Source organism: Myotis myotis, unplaced genomic scaffold (genome assembly GCF_014108235.1).
Source record: "Myotis myotis isolate mMyoMyo1 unplaced genomic scaffold, mMyoMyo1.p scaffold_m19_p_79, whole genome shotgun sequence".
NCBI classification, from domain to species: domain Eukaryota; kingdom Metazoa; phylum Chordata; class Mammalia; order Chiroptera; family Vespertilionidae; genus Myotis; species Myotis myotis.
Genome location: NW_023416389.1, coordinates 22,374 through 38,538, shown reverse-complemented (window position 1 = coordinate 38,538; position 16,165 = coordinate 22,374). Strand labels below are relative to the sequence as shown.

At 60.8% G+C, this 16,165-nt stretch overlaps 1 protein-coding gene across 1 annotated transcript in view; it reads right to left on the bottom strand.

Annotated features, from left to right (window-relative positions):
• Positions 1-16,165, bottom strand: part of TMEM132D (transmembrane protein 132D) — a 77,569-nt gene that overhangs the window by 44,063 nt on the left and 17,341 nt on the right. Inside the window, exons 2-3 of the mRNA XM_036318535.1 lie at positions 5,424-6,321; positions 383-529 (exon numbers count right to left, since the gene is read on the bottom strand). Of these exons, the coding sequence (XP_036174428.1) occupies positions 383-529; positions 5,424-6,321 (1,045 nt within the window). The remainder of the gene's footprint in view (positions 1-382; positions 530-5,423; positions 6,322-16,165) is intronic.

Genomic DNA, 16,165 nt, shown 5'->3' with positions numbered 1-16,165 from the left:
CCGGATCCCGCTCACAGTTATGAGCTCCACACCCCGGTCTCTGCCGAGCCACCAGCCCGGCCTCAGGGGCCACCGCCTGCCGTCTGCCTCCCACGGTCGCCCCTCCCAGCTCCACACGGACCCACGTTCACGAGGGGGGTTTTCAGAAACACTGAGCCAACGCAGGCAGAACACCAACCACAGAAATCCACGCCCCCCCCCCCTTCCCGGGAGCCCGGTCTCCCACTGACCTGCTGGGCTTAGGCGGGTCCCAGCGGTGAGAAGGCTCGGCCCACCGTCCCTCCGTCTTACCTGGCAGCGTCCCCAAGACGGCGACACCCACCGAGGACCCACGTGGACCTGGGGCGGGGAAGCCCCTTCGAGCACAGTGAGGGGGACTCACCCGGGTGCTGGGCCGGGGGACTTCCGGCGGCAGACGATGACGGCGGGGGCCGCCTTGCCGGCCCGGTCCATGCTCGCCTGGACCTCCCAGACGGCCGGGCTGCTGGCTCTGACCGCGGCGATGCGCACGCCCCTCTTCACCTTGACCCTGCGGGGGGAGACGGGAGGTTCGGCTGAGCCCGCTGGGAGCCCGGGCGGGCGCTGGTTCCGCGGAAACATTGTTACCCGGCAGGTGATACAATGTAACCCGTTTGATACAATGTAACCTGTTTGATACAATGTAACCCGTTTGATACAATGTAACCTGTTTGATACAATGTAACCACCTCCCAGCGCATCTTCCCCATCCCCCCGCCTTTTCCTACTTTTCACGGAGGAGCTAGGACAGCACGTGACCCGAACAAGTGCCACGGACGCAGACGCGCAGGCGTGCGCTAGCGGGAGGGCTTGCGTGTTTGTTTGTTTTTAAAAAAACACATTAACACCTGGAAAGCCCGGACTGTTAAGACCAAATAGAAAAGGGGAAATGACTTAAACATGTGCAAGTGCAGCCCTAGCCGTGTGGCTCCGTGGATAGAGCATCGGCCTGCAGACCGCAGGGCCCCGGGTTCGATCCCGGTCCAGGGCACATGCCCGGGTTGCAGGCTCCTCCCCGGCCCAGGCCCTGGTCTGGGCTTGCGCAGGAGGCAATCCATCGATGTGTTTCTCTCACATCAGTGTTTCTGTCTTTCCCTCTCTCTTCGACTTTCTCTAAAAATCAAGGGAAAAATATCCTCGGATGAAAATTAAAAAAGAAAAAAGAACGCAGCTGCTGCTTTAGCCCGTGAGGGGCCGAGCGTGTGTTGGGGTTAATCCCGTGGCCGCTGTGTGACTCGGGGCGCGAACCTCTGGGTTTAGGGGGCACCGGATGCTCAAAGGCTCCGGACGGAACCGCTACAATGTATCACCAATGAGATACAGTCACTCGAACCCGGCTCCTGGGTCCCGCCCGCTCGCAGGGCCTGACGCCGCGGACACGGGCGGCCCCGTCGGACCGCAGGGCCCGCAAGGCGCCGTCTCCGGAGGTTTCTGCGCTGGCGGCGCTGGGGAGTGACTGTCGCGGAGTCTGCCCCCCGGGGCATTTTAAAGTTGACATTTAAAACCCTTCCTTCCTCCCGCCCGAGAGGCAAAGGTGGAGTTTCCGGCTCACTGTAACTATTGACATTTTAAAATTAAACTGTTACATCGCGCTTCTAAGAGTTTCGCCGGAATCTAAATACCAGGGCGGGCTTGCCACCCTCCGCGATGCGTCCTTAAAACATTCAGAGACAACCTCTTCTTCTCCAGACGCGGAGTGAATGTTCATTCATTTATTCATTTATTTTTCGCTGTTGGCTTGCAGACCCGCTCTATGCCTGTCTCAGAATCCTACCCCCGTGCAGCCTATTTCTGTGTCCGACAGTCCTTATCGATCACTCCGCCACACTTGTCTGCAGCAAAGACACGCACACAATTCGAATTTAGCTTTCCCTGGGCCCAGAAGTCTCTACGTGCAATTTTATTTTTTTAATATTTTTAATCTTTTTTTCAGAGAGGTAGGGAGAGGGAGAGAGAGATAGAAACATCAGTGATGAGAGAGAACCATGGACCGGCTGCCTCCTGCAGGCCCCACACTGGGGATCGAACCGCAACCCAGGCCTGTGCCCTGACCGGGAATCGAACTGTGACCTCCTGGTTCCTAAGTCGATGCTCAACCCCTGAGCCACGCCAGCCGGGCTCTAAGTGTGATTTAAACAATTCTAGATCGAGACTCATTGAAAGTATTTTCGGTGCACACTTCAGCAAACATGGCTGTGTTTGCATAAACATACACCTTTTAAAGAATAATGAGTCAGCCTTAACGCAGGGCGAGGCGCTCAGAAATGCATTGACCAACGACAGGAACCGGGTACAGTCAGGACAGCCTTGGGCTAAGCCCGCAGGTCGTATGAGGCCTGAGAAACCGTTTGGTCTGGCCCTGCCGAGGCATTCGGGGTGAGCTCATTAAATGTTTGGCCAAATAGAGCAGGCTCGTTTGTTTTTAAATATATTTTTATTGATGTCAGAGATAAAGAGAGAGAGAGAGAAACATCCATGATGAGAGAGAACCATGGACCGGCTGCCTCCTGCACGCCCCCCACTGGGGATGGAGCCTGCAACCTGGGCCTGGGCCCTCACCGGGAATCGAACCCTGACCTCCTGGTTCCTAGGTCGTTGCTCAAGCGCTGAGCCGCACCGGCCGGCCAACATGCACCTGTGAACACGGCACCTACAAGCAACAAGTGTCTTGCGTTGCACGCGGGGCCCCCGGAGACTCGATGTCTGTGCGGGGCTGTCCCTGCCAATGGGGCCGTGTGGCCTAATTACCCACGGGCGCCCGCAGCCAGTCCGCCGCGCCCGGCTCTTTCCCCGAAGTGCCCCGTTCCCCGGGCGCCGTCTGTCTCGGGGGACTCCCCCCTCCCCCGCTCATTTATGTGATTTTTTTAACTTCAGCCAAATTGCCTTCATCTAAACCCAATTAACTTGGTGAAAAGCAAGGCATCGCCGTGATCCCACTCGCTGAGCTGCGTTCTCTCCATGTCCCGCCGCCGGCTCCCGGGGCGGGTGTGTGAGCATGAGGCCGCGGGCACCAGCTCAGCGGGCTCCACCCGCAGGTGGTGAGGAGACCGCACAACCCTCTCTCTGACGCCGGCGGAGTTTCAGTCCTGCTTCTCTCCCTCATTTAAACGCCGTCAGGGATGTTGCTAAAGGACGTCCCACTTTACACCCGAGTGCACGGCCTCAGGGGAGAGGGACGCATTGGATACAAAAACCTGGCCTCGCCCTGGCCGTGTGGCTCAGTGGGCAGAGCGTCGGTCCACGGGCTGAAGGGTCCCCGGGTTCAATTCCCGGTCAGGGCACAGGCCCGGGGTGTGGGCTCGATCCCCAGTGGGGGGCGTGTAGGAGGCAGCCGATCCATGATGCTCTCTCGTCATTGATGTTTCTCTCTCCCTCTCCCTTCCTCTCTGAAATCAATAAAAATATATTAGAAAAAAAGCACCTGGCTTCCCTCTAGAAAGGCCCCTGGAATGAGCTGTATTCCACTCCCGCCCTGAAATAGCGCAAGGCCACCCGCTCCCAGTCCCTCTCGCCCATCCAAACCGACTTCCCCTTTTGTCCCCAGACCAGTGGCTGGGGTCGCCTTTCACTTCAAGCTCATTCTTTCCAGCTCACCAAGGAGCCCTCAGCCTGCGGGCCGCCCCCAGCACCGGGCGCCCGCCCCCGCTCCGGCTGCCGGGGACCCGCGCCTGCTCCGTCTGGACCGTTACTGTCACAGCTCTGCTCCCTCCACGGCCCCGACTCCTGCCCCTCCCGTCTACTCTCCACAGAAGCCCGACCATCCCCCCTAAACACGCCGGGCTGGCCCTGCCCAGTGCTCGGTCTGCGCCGCCAGGAGCCAGGCCGCGAGGCGCTGGGAGAGTTTAGGAAATTGCACTGCACCCTTGCGCTGCCGTGGAGCCCGGGGCGGGGGTGGGGGGGGGTGGGGGGACAGCCCGAGAGGAGCCCTCCCCACAGCTCAGCCCGGCCCTGTATCCGCCCCGCAGTGTTCCCCGATGCACAGACATTATGGGTCCACCCCCTGGGGGTATTCTGAAACCAGGACAATCCAAAGTTTTCAGGAGACGTGACCAGGAACCGAACCGTGACCTCCTGGCTATAGGTCGACGCTCAACCGCTGAGCCACGCGGGCCGGGCCTGGGTGAGCTTTTAAACCCACGTGGAAACCACGTCGGGTCCCGCTTCCCGGGGTCAGGACACAGATGTCACCCCGCGGCCCCGGGGCCCCGTCAGGACGTGCTCCGTGACCCCAACGCCCGCGCCAGATGGCGGCCCATCCGACTCGGCCGGCGCCACGGGCAAACGTTCAGCGGAACCTAAGGAGCCGAGGCGGCGCGTCTCCCGCCTTCTGCGTTCCAGAGAGGGTCGCGCACACGCTTCCCCCTAAAGGACACGCCCGCCTTCCCGCCCGCGTCTGGCTGGCGCTCAGGCCGGTCCCGCGCGTCGGCTGCAGGCTCCTCGCACGTTTTGCTTTTTCTCTCGTGAACGCCCAGCGTTGCTTCCAGAGACAAACAGGCGGCTGTCCCCCTCCCCCCTCCTCCCCTCCCCCCCCCCCCCCCCCCCCGCGTCCTCCCGGCTCTCAGGCTGGACGGACGCCATCCGCCCCAGGCCGGGCCCACCCGCCTGCCACTTACTTATTTTTTAATTTTTTATTCGATATTCCCTGTTGTTAATCCTCACCTGAGGATATTTTTCCTTGGATTTTAGGGAGAGGAAGGGAGAGGCAGAGAAACGTCGATGTGAGACAGGCCCAGCGACGGGTCGCCTCCTGCACTCGCCCCAACCAGGGCCCGGGCCGAGGAGGAGCCTGCAACCCAGGTGGGTGCCCTTGACCGGAATCGAACCCAGGACCCTTGGGCCCGCAGGCCGATGCTCTATCCACTGAGCCACTCCGGCCAGGGCCACCTGCCAGCCACTTAACTCCAACTGTCAAGGGGCCGGGCTGGGCCACATTAGCCTGGGGGTGCCTGACACGTGCCCAGGGCACCCCCCCGCCCAGCTACGCAAAAGGCCTCACCTGGGTGCCCCGGGCTGCTCCGTGACAGCCTAGACCCGTGGTCGGCAAACCTCGGCTCGCGAGCCACATGCGGCTCTTTGGCCCCTTGAGTGTGGCTCTTCCACAAAATAGCACGTGGGGGCGCGCACGTCCAGTGCGATTGAAGCTTCGTGGTCCGTGCGCAGAAGTCGGTGTTTTGTGGAAGAGCCACACTCAAGGGGCCAAAGAGCCGCACGTGGCTCGCGAGCCGAGGTTTGCCGACCACGGGCCTAGACCATGGGTGGGTCAGGCACCTCCACCGCCAAAGGGACACCCGCTCAGATCAAACAGCCTGACTTTGCAGGGAAAACGGGGAGCCCGGTGCACACAGCTCCCCCAACCGCCTTGGCGGGGGCGCCTCAGAAGCCACCTGTCCCCCCAGCGCACTCACCTCAGGGTGAACCGGTCCCACGTGCAGTTGCTGGAGACGGAGACGGGGAAGGTGAGCACGTCGCCCGGCCGCGCCCTGCGGGGCGGGTAGTGGACGGCCACCTGGTCATCCAAGCGCAGCTCCCGCAGCGGCGGCGGGCGGGGCGTGGGGCTGAGGAACACGCTGCCGATCCTCCGCAGGGGCGGCCCCGCCTCGTCCCCGTCGCCCGGGCCCGTGTGCCCCCCGCCGCCGGCCCCCGGCTCCGCCCGGACGCAGTTGCCCCCGTCCCCGGGGCGCAGGTCCCCGGGGTGCACGGTGTAGTACAGCTCCACGGGGCTCCCCTCGGCCGGGCCCGCGGGCCGCCGCCTCCCGGCCACCACGGCGGGGGCGCTGAACCAGGCGGGCGGCAGCCGCAGCTCGGCCACGCACAGCCCCAGCGCGCCCCGCAGCCGGCAGCCGGCCCGGACCTCGCGCGTCTCCCGGAAGGCGAACACCCGCAGGCAGGGCAGCGGCTCCGCGGGGCCCGGCTCGGCCCAGTCCCGGCCCAGCACGTGGAACAGGACCTGCGCGACGGGCCGGCCCGGGTCGATCTGGTCCCGCAGGATGTGGGCCCGCAGCTTCCAGCCCAGGGGGGGCGCGCCCGGAGGGCCAGGGGGGCCGGCGGGCAGCAGCAGGTCTCGGGGCACCGCCTGCTGCGCAGAGAAGGGCCCGTAGCGGGCGCGGAGCACGGGCGGCCGCCGGGCGCGCAGGACCAGGAAGGACTCCACACGGGCCTGCAGGCTGGCGTTGCGCATCACGTCCTGGTTGGCCTCCCGCAGGAAGAAGGCGGCGTCGGCGTCCACGCGGAAGCTCACGGGCAGGTAGGTGGGCAGCAGGGAGAAGCGCGGGGTGCTGTCCAGGAGGCCGCGGCCCTCGGTCACTGCAGGGAACGCAGGGCATTAGAGGGGGCAGCCGCGTCCCACGTTGTACCCCAGACCTCCGCCCCCCACGCTGTACCCCGAACCGGCTGTGGGTCACCGTCCCCCAGGCATGGTATGTGGTCCTGTAGTAATGTTGTGATTTCCGAAAGTCGCACGTTGTTACAAAGTTGCACTGTTGTTGCAAAGTTGCATCGTTGTTACAAAGGTATAATGTTGTTACAAAGTTGCGATGTTGTAGCATCGCCCGTGGCAACGCCATGCTGTAGCGATGCTGTAATGCTGTCGTGTCTAACGCTGTCACGTCTAATGTCTTAGGGCCACGCATCACTGCTCTCTGCAGGCTCAGCCTCTGGAGGGCGATGCATCGGCTAGAACCACCCGGGTGCTCACCTGGGCAGGTGAGCTTCCCCCACCCTCTCCCCCTGCGGAACCAGGGACAACTGGGCCAACCTCGGTGGCTTCCATCGTGACTGCAAGAAGCCCTCCGCGATAACCATGGGGAACTGGGATGGAAAGGGGGTTTATGACTTATGGGCCCTGCAGCACGCGGGCCAGGTTCTGCTCTTCTTGGGGTCGAGGGTGGGAGCCGGGGTTTCGGGCTCACTGTTCGTGCATCTAAGACGTCGGGGGCAGTTGAAAGCACAGGAAGAGAAAACACGTGCCCCAGCGGTCAGTGAGAGACATGAACACGCCCGGCCGCGGGGCTCAGCGGTTCAGCGTCGACCCAGGAACCAGGAGGTCAGGGTTCGATTCCCCGTCAGGGCACAGGCCCGGGTGGCAGGCTCGATCCCCAGTGGGGAGCGTGCAGGAGGCAGGCGGTCCATGATTCTCTCTCATCATGGATGTTTCTCTCTCCCCCTCTCCCTCTCCCTTCCTCTCTGAAACCAATAAAATAGATAGATAGATAGATAGATAGATAGAGATATAGGTAATTTCATTCTACTTATTAAATCCCAAGATGGCCTTCGCCCAGCAAAAGGGCACCTGTGGTTACGAAGAGGAACTTCTAAGAGGAACCCCATCCCCCAAACTTGGGTCCTGGGACGCCCAGGGAGATGGTGGCAGAGTGTCACCCCGTGGGCCTTTCTGCCGCTTCTATTTTCAAAAGCCCTCCTACTGCCCACGGCAGCTGTTGCCAACCGAAGGCCCGTGAGCCAGTTCTGGCTCCAAAGCCTGTTTTACTGTGTCCACTCTGCGCCATTATTTAAAATCCTAATTAGGTCTTCATGCCAATATTTATCAGACAGATTTCACACGAAAAGCTGGACTCGGGGCTTTTCTTCCACACGTTGCAGGATGTGAGACATCTGTGAGCCCATCGCCATATTGTGACCAGCCACGGAGCTGTGCCCTTGGGGTGGGGGTGAGGGGTGGGGGCGGGGACTCACTCCTTGGCCGCAGTCCCCCCCCAGCCCTTATGCCTGGTTTACATCATGTGCTTCCTCTGCAGGCACTGGCTCATCTCTAGGCTGTAGGGGTTGTTCACAGAGTAGAGATTTTAGAACAATCACTGTGGCTCGGGCCGGCGTGGCTCCGTGGTTGAGCGTCAGTCAGCCTACGAACCAGGAGGCCAGGGTTCGATTCCCGGTCAGGGCACAGGCCCGGGTTGCGGGCTCGATCCCCAGTGCGGGGCGTGCAGGAGGCAGCTGATCCATGATTCATTCTCTCTCTCTCTCTCTCTCTCTCTCTCTCTCTCTCTCTCTCTCTCTCCCTCTCCCCCTCTCTGACATCAATAAAAACATATTTAATTTAGAAAGTGACATTTTAAGAAAACAACCCGTCACCCCCGATAACCTCCGAGGGCTGCCCATCAGGGGACAACGTCGGCGGCATTTCTACGGCCAATAATGCACTGTATTGATTGGCTATTACAGAACAAGCTAAGAAGATTAAATGACTCCTGTATTCATTTAAAAGAAAAATCTTACTTAAAAGGTCTCAGCTATACTATTCCACCCAGGGGCCAGGGGGATCAATGAAATCAGAGATCTCCATGCTAATCCTAAGTGGCCACATTAGTCCTCGCTGAGGAATAAATGGAATTAAAATAACTATTGTCTGTATTGTCTGCCTTTGGGGCCCGTCTTCCACCAAAGGCTTCGAGGGAGCGGGATCCTTTGCAGGAGAAAAGACGAGGGAAACGGAGAGGAGCCGGGGGGCGGGGGGGACGGGGAGAGGAGAGAGCCGTGTCCACGTGATTGCAGCAACATACGCCCCCCATTCCATACGCCGCCTTATACTTAAGGGGCCGGAGGTTACAGCAAAGGGAAAGCCCGACACACTAGCCAAAGGTGGAAACACGCGAGAGGCAGGATAAACTGTGACGCTGCGTCCACTGGAGTCAGAGAGGGCAGAGGCCACGCTGACCTGACAAGCTCGGGGGAGGCCTGCCGGGCGGCCTCGCAAACTCAGACCTAAGTCACCACAAGGGACGGTCTGAGATGAAAAGCTTTTCCTTGAGAAGCCGTTTATGGTGGGTGGTCACGTCCTAGGCCGGTATCTTCCCCGACAAAGGCCCAGCTTTGCCTTAACTGAGCCCACTGCCTCTTTGCGTCCACGACAGCGGTTCTCAACCTCCCTGATGCCGCGGCCCTTTCACGCAGCCCCTCATGTGGTGGGGACCCCCAACCATAACATTATCTTCGTGGCTACTTCATCACTGTCACATTGCTGCTGTTATGAATCGTCGTGGAAATATCTGATACGCAGGATGTATTTCCATTGTGACAAATTGAACATAATTAGAGCCTAGTGATGAATCACAAAAGCAATACGTAATTATAGATGTGTTTTCCGATGGGCTTAGGCGACCCCTGTGAAAGGGTCGTTCGACGCCCAAAGGGGTCGCGACCCACAGGTTGAGAACCGCTGCTCTACGATAACATATCGTTTGAATGTGACAGTCATTCTCCTTCCCCCCTCCCCCCCACCCCCGGACCCCTCGCCGCCCAGGCCCCGCTCTGCTCCCCGGAGACCACACATCCCCTCCTTGTCACTGAGCTCACTGTGGACTGTTCACCATCCTGCGCCCTCCTGAGTGGAAGAAGCAGGTGTCTATCATTTTACTTTTCATCCAATCCCAGAGGCCTCCCCCCACCCCCGCCCCCTGTGCTTCTCCCGCCTCCCTCAGCCATCGCCGATGGGTCCATGTGACCCACTTACATCTCCTCTTTTGACTGTGATGCATAAAACAAGGTAAAAAACAAGCAAACAAAAGGCGTTCTCCGGAGCATTCTCCCAGTCCTTGGAGATTCTGCCTCCCAGCAATTGTCGGCAGTTTGGCTCAAATAAACTCACAGGAATTCCTTACAGGTTTGGTGTGCTCTTCACGTTCACACCGGAAACGGGCCTCGCGCCGCCCGCCTTCAGTAACTCGGCGAGACGAGCCGTCTCCCTCACTCATTTTTTACTTTTTTGGTTAATCGTCACCAAAGGATACTTCGTCCCTTGCTTTTCAGGGAGAGTGGAGGCCGGGAGGGGGAGGAGAGGGGCCTGAGTGATAGATTACACATCAGGCGCCTTCACCAGGCCCTGGGGATTCGAATGAAGACAGAAGGTGTCGCCTGAAGGTGGCGTCTCCTCCTTCCTGGTGACGGCGTCCGTTCCCATCCGAGCAGCGGCCGGCGTGTCCATCACTCAGGTCAGCACTGGCCTCGCCGCCTCCAGGGGCCGGCCCTTCATTGCTGGGGAGAGACACGCCGATTGGTTGCCTCCCACAGGCACCAAGACGGGGGCCTGGGACGGAACCTGCAACCCGGGAACATACCCTTGGCCTCGAATCGAACCCGAGACCCTTCAGGGCACGCCCATGCTCTAACCATTGAGTAACACCAGCCAGGGCTGATTTCACTTGCTTTTAAAACCAGTCCCGTCCTGTGGGGGTGAGGGGTGGCTTGTCAGGAGCCAGGCCAGGAATTGGGGGGGGGGGGGGGTATCAGGAGCCTGAGGAGGAACAAAGCCGACAAGCCCTGGCCCTGGGCGGCGGGGGGGGGGGGGGGGGCTGGAGACGGGAAGATGCCATCAGGTTTGAAAGCCGGGAAGGAGAGCGGGCCTGGGCGGGAGCTGCCAGGTGTGGGGGTGGGCGGGCGCTTTGTGGTGCTGAACAAAGAATGTTCCATTTTCTCTCTCGATACAGAAGCGCTGTTTTGTGTGTTGTCACAGGCACGTAAGCCCCGGTTGCCGGGAGCAGAGAGAGCACGGTGTTCAGTCCTTCAGTGAAGGGCACCCAGGTGCGGCGGGCAGATGCTCTGTGCCCCACGGGAGCAGCTGGGGGGGGGGGGTTGGGGGGGGCTATATTGAAGGGAATGGGGCGATGCAAACTAGGGGAGGGGGGGAGTATTTTAACTCACGCTGGACCTGCCCCTGTAAGACTTTTTTTCTGTCTTTCTTTTTGGTTAATCTTCACTCGGGGATGGTCTTCCACTGGTTTTGAGGGGGAGTGGGAGGGAGAGAGGGACAGAGAGAAACATCGATGGGAGAGAGACACGCTGATTGGTTGCCTCCTGCACGCGCCCCGCCCAGGGCCCGGCCGGGAACCTGCCACCCAGGTACGTGCCCTTGACCAGAATCGAACCCGGATCCTTCAGCGAGTGCCCAAGAGGCTGAATATTGAAAACGTCGCAAAATGCAAGAGCCGGACAGTCCCCTCCAAACGTCCAGGCCCTTCAGGGCCAACAGCTCTGCGTTATTAGATCCGGAAACAAAGCAGCTGGACCCCCGTCCCCCGGCGGAACCCGAGTGGTTAAGGGGGAGGCGGCGGGGTGCACGGGCCCTCCACACGGCCCCTCAATCACAGATGCCGGTAACACCTCCAGACCGAACCCGGGCTCCCGCCAATCAGGAGGCACCTTTACTTAAACAATTTCAAATCGTTTGAAATGCTTTCTTTTCCTGAAAAAATAAAATAAAATAAAATAAAGGTAGGCGGACAACTTAATTGAAAAAAGACGGACGGCCCATAGCCGATCGCATGAAATCCCGCGAGTCCTGGAACGACACAATAAAAGCCATCAGTTCCCGCAGAAGGGAAGGCGAGTGGACGTTTCCTATCGCACGAGGGCCGCGTCCGCGCGGGGCTATTTATGAACCCGGCGCTCAGGCGCGGGGCGAGCTGGGGGGGGGCATTTTTAACTCTTGATTTGCCCCTTTTTTTTCTTTTGTGTGTGTTTTCTTTTTTTAAATGATTTTTTTTATTGATGTCAGAGAGGAAGGGAGAGGGAGAGAGAAACATCCATGATGAGAGAGAACCATCGGTCGGCTGCCTCCTGCACGCCCCCCACCGGGATGGAGCCCACAACCCAGGCCTGTGCCCTGGCGGGGAATCGAACCCCGACCTCCTGGTTCACAGGTCGGCGCTCACCACTGGGAAACACTGGCCAGCAGCCTTGTCTTGACCTTGTCCTGACCTTGGGCTTTATTCTTCGCCCAACGCCCTCTCTGCCCACCAGCCCTCCATCACCCCTGAGGCTCCGGGGCCGGAACCCCCTTAGGTTAGAGCTTTAATAAAAGCTGGCCCTGGCTTCTGTGTGTGAAAGACCGAGGCCCACTCAGCCCTGAGCCGGGGCTGTGTTCACGGTCCACTCGCTTCGAGGACGGTTTTCTGTGGGAGGAAGAGGGGAGACGTGAGGGAAAGAGCAGGCCGGGCACTCCGCCCCCAGCCTATGCTCAGAACTTGGGGAGTTTGGGGGGTGGCGGGGGGGTGGGAGCAGGAGGGAGACAGAACCCCTCCCTGCCAGGCATGCTGGGAGGTCCTACCACAGAAGGGATCCGAACCCGAAATCTCCACGTGGGATCCTGGGCGTCCAAACCCACTGGAGGCCCCGCTGCACGCGGCAGGGAAGCCAGACCGCCAGGGCCGGCCGCTCCGTCAGGAACTTGGAGAAATGGAGGCACCACCACTCCGGGTCTGGGGGCCCCGGGGAAGGACAGGAGTCCGTGTCCTGCAGGAGTTGGGGGGCCGGGCGGAGGGCCGTGGAGCTGAGTGAGGTCTGGGCCGCACCCCAGTCAGCAGACCGCAGACCGAGCTCCCGGAGAAGCCGCCGCAGGGACTGGAGACCGACGCCCCGGGGATCCAGTGTGTTTAGTGGGGGGGGGGGCCCCTCCCTGGCCCGGACTCGGTGCCCCCCAAGGGGGAGGAGAGCCGCCAGGACGTTCCCAGGGTGAAGCCAAGCTGCAGGGTTTTCCCAACGAAGGAGCCTGCGCCTCCCTCCACCACGAAGCGGCCAGCAAGGCTCAGGGGCTGAGCACCATCCCGTGCACCAGAGGTCACCCAGAGGCCACCGGTTCGATTCCCCATCGGGGCACCTGCCCGGGGTGTGGGCTCCATCCCCAGTGGGGGGCGTGCAGGAGGCAGCCGGTCCATGATTCCCTCTCATCACTGATGTTTCTCTCTCCCTTTTATCTCTGAAATCAATAAAATAAAATAAATGTTTTAAAAAGAGGAGAGTGACAAGCAGGCCCCGTGCACGGCCCGTGGACGCCGTCATCGTTTCCGAAGTGAGGCGAGCCGTGGGAAGGCGTCGGGCAGCGATCCACCACGCGAGGCCTTTCCTTTCTTTTTCCTTTTTTCTTGCATCGCCTGCGTCTGCAGAGGGGCCGGGGTCGCGCTGAGAGGTTGCCGGTTTCGTTGGCTCTGACTGCGTCTCTGTGGTTCCAAATACCATCTCCAACGCCAGTGACTCACCAGCGGGCGTCGCAGCCAAAATCCTGCCCCGAGCGCCAGGCCCTGGCGGGGTGCCACCTGCCTCCTCCGGGTGCGCTGTCTCCCCGGAGGCTGCCAATCCTGCTCCTGCCGCCTCCCTCCCTCCCACCCTCGCCCACTCGCCAGGTCCCCTCCGTCCGTCCAGGCCTCTCCGCCCCGCCCCCCCCTCCCCCCGAGTCCGCGTGTCACCTCTGAAATCACCCCAGTCCCTCTAGCCACAATCCCCCTCGCTGTGTGTTCTCTTTCATGCAGATGGATCGAGCCCCAGCTCTGCTGGAAAGACTCCACCGGACTCCCAGCCCGAGGACAACCACACACGCGTCCACCCAGAACCCCCACCTGCCCCGGGCCTCCCTCTTCATTCTCCCCGCCACCCGCCCCTCTGAACCCCACCACGCCCACCTTCTTTCTTTATTTCGTTAAAATATATTTGTATTGATTTCAGAGAAGAAGGGAGAGAGAGAGAGAGAGAGAGAGAGAGAGAGAGAGAGAGAGAGACATCAATGACGAGACCCCTGGATGGTGTGGCTCAGTGGATAGAGTGTCGTCCTGTGGACTGAAGGGTCCCAGGTTAGATTCCGGTCAAGGGCACAGGCCTGGGGTGCAGGCTCCTCCCCGGCCCAGGCCCTGGTTGGGGCGCGTGCAGGAGGCAACCCATCGATGTGTTTCTCTCACATCGATGTTTCCCTCTGTCTCTCCCTCTCTCTTCTATTCTCTCTAAAAATCAGTGGAAAAATATCCTTGGGTGAGGATTAAAAGAAAAGAAAAGAGGGAGAGAGAGAAACACCAATGATGAGAGAGTCATGGACCAGCTGCCTCCTGCACGCCCCCCACTGGGGATGAGCCCGCAACCCCGGCCTGTGCCCCGACCGGGAATCGAACCCTGGCCTCCTGGTTCCTCGGTGGACGCTCCACCCCTGAGCCACGCCGGCCGGGCTCACCGTCTCTATTTTATGTTTTGTTACGGACGCGGGTCCTCCAGCCTCAGAGTCCTGGCCTGTGTGTTCCCTCCTCTCTCTTCCTCTTCAGGGGCGCCGGTCCTGCCGTTTGAATCTCTCCCCCGTTTGTCTCATTGACCCGGAAGCGTATGTTCTAGAGCAGCCGGGACCCCTGGATCAGAGCTTGGGGGAAGGGGGTTCGGGGGGGGCGCCCCTGGAGAGGCGCCCGGCCTGGCGGCTGTCTTCTGCTCGGTCATCTCGCCGGCGGGAGTCCCGCAGGAAGGGGCGGGATCGGCCGGGAGGACGTCTGTGTCCAGCTCCCGGCCCCCAGCGCCGAGCACAGAGAAGCCGCCTGTGTTCGGGGCGCCCGGCTCTCACAGGCCCCGTCTGTCCGGCCTCCACCCGGCAGCGATGAAAAGGGCCCTGTGTCCCGGTTCCTCCCGTCTGGACGCAGCCAGGCCTCTGGGCTCCCCGGCGCCTGCGTCAGCCTCCCCCACGCCCCCCCCCCCCCCCCCCGCAGCGGCTGGGCGGGGTCCTGGCTCAGGAGCCCTGGCCGGTGTGGCTCAGTGGATGGGACGTCGGCCTGCGGACTGAAGGGTCCCGGGTTGTGGGCTCGATTGCCAGTTGGGGGCGTGCAGGAGGCAGCCGGTCCATGGTTCTCTCTCATCCTTGATGTTTCTCTCTTTCTCCCTCCCCCTTCCTCTCTCTCTAAAAATCAATAAAAATATTTTTTTAAAAATACCCACCAGCCACAACCATTTTTTAAAAGGGACCTTATACCCAACAGACGGGTGCCCGCACGCTCTGAGCAATTCTAAAGGCCGTGTGTGAAAACACGTCTCATTTCCCAGGTGGGGCTCCCTGCTGTCCCAGCGTGTACACATTCTGGGGGAGGGACACTCCGTGTGCACACACATATGTAGAGATGCAGATACACAGATGCACACGTGTGTGTGCATGTATATGTGTGTGTCTGAGTACACGCACGGAGTTTACATGCTGAGCACTCTGTGACCTGCCTCCACACGAGAAAATAGGCCCCTCGGTCACGTAAGTAACCCGGGTCCGGGACTAGCGAGCCCGACACTGAGCTGTGATGACCTGCGCGGGGGGGTGACGGGAGTGGGGAGCCGGGAGACGGGAGTGGGGAGGTCGGGGGTGACGGGAGTGGGGGGTCGGGGGTGATGGGAGTGGGGAGCTGGGAGACGGGAGTGGGGGGTCGGGGGTGACGGGAGTGGGGTGCCGGGAGACGGGAGTGGGGAGCTGGGAGACGGGAGTGGGGGGTCGGGGGTGACGGGAGTAGGGAGCCGGAGACGGGAGTGGGGTGTTGGGAGACGGGAGTGGGGTGTCGGGAGACGGGAGTGGGGGGTCGGGGGTGATGGGAGTGGGGGGTCGGGGGTGACAGGAGTGGGGGGCCGGGAGATGGGGGTGGGGGGCCGGGAGATGGGAGTGGGGAGCCGGGAGATGGGGAGGTTCACCCTGTTCCCACGGACGCCAAGGCCTGGACGTCACACTCCCGGGCGGGGCGGCTCCTGAAGCCAGTCATTCCACAACCCGACTTTCCTCCCGGGAACCCCGACAGCCCAGGCAGCGGGGTCACCCCAGGCTCCTCCGGCCCCTGAGCTCCAGGGGCTTCCCCTCAGAACCTTCCGACGCTGTTTGGGGGGTCCCTTCAGAAGCTCGGCCCTTTCAAGAAAGATTAGTGCCCCCCCACACCCCCAATCTCCCCAAGCCCCACCTTTCTCTCCCTCTCTCTCTGTTAATCCTCATCTGAGGATATTTTTTTTCCATTGATTTTTAGAGAGAGTGGAAGAGAGAGGGAAAGGCAGAGAGAGACATCGATGTGCGAGAAACTCATCAATGGGTTGCCTCCTGCATGAGCCCCAACCAGGGCCCAAGCCAGAGAGGAGCCTGCAACTGAGGTCCGTGCCCTTGACCAGAATCGAACCCGGGACCCTTCAGTCTGCAGGCCAATGCTCTAGCCACTGAGCCACACCGGCCAGGGGTCTCTCTTTTCTAAAAATGTGCGTGTGTGTGTGTGTGTGTGTGTGTGTGTGTGTTTCTTGATTTCAGGGAGGAAAGGAGAGGCAGAGAGAGAAAAAAAACATCGATGGTGAGAATCACTGATGGGCTGCCTCCTGCACGCGCCCTATGGGGGTCGAGCCCGAAACCCAGGCCTGTGCCCGGGAATCAAACCGTGGCCTC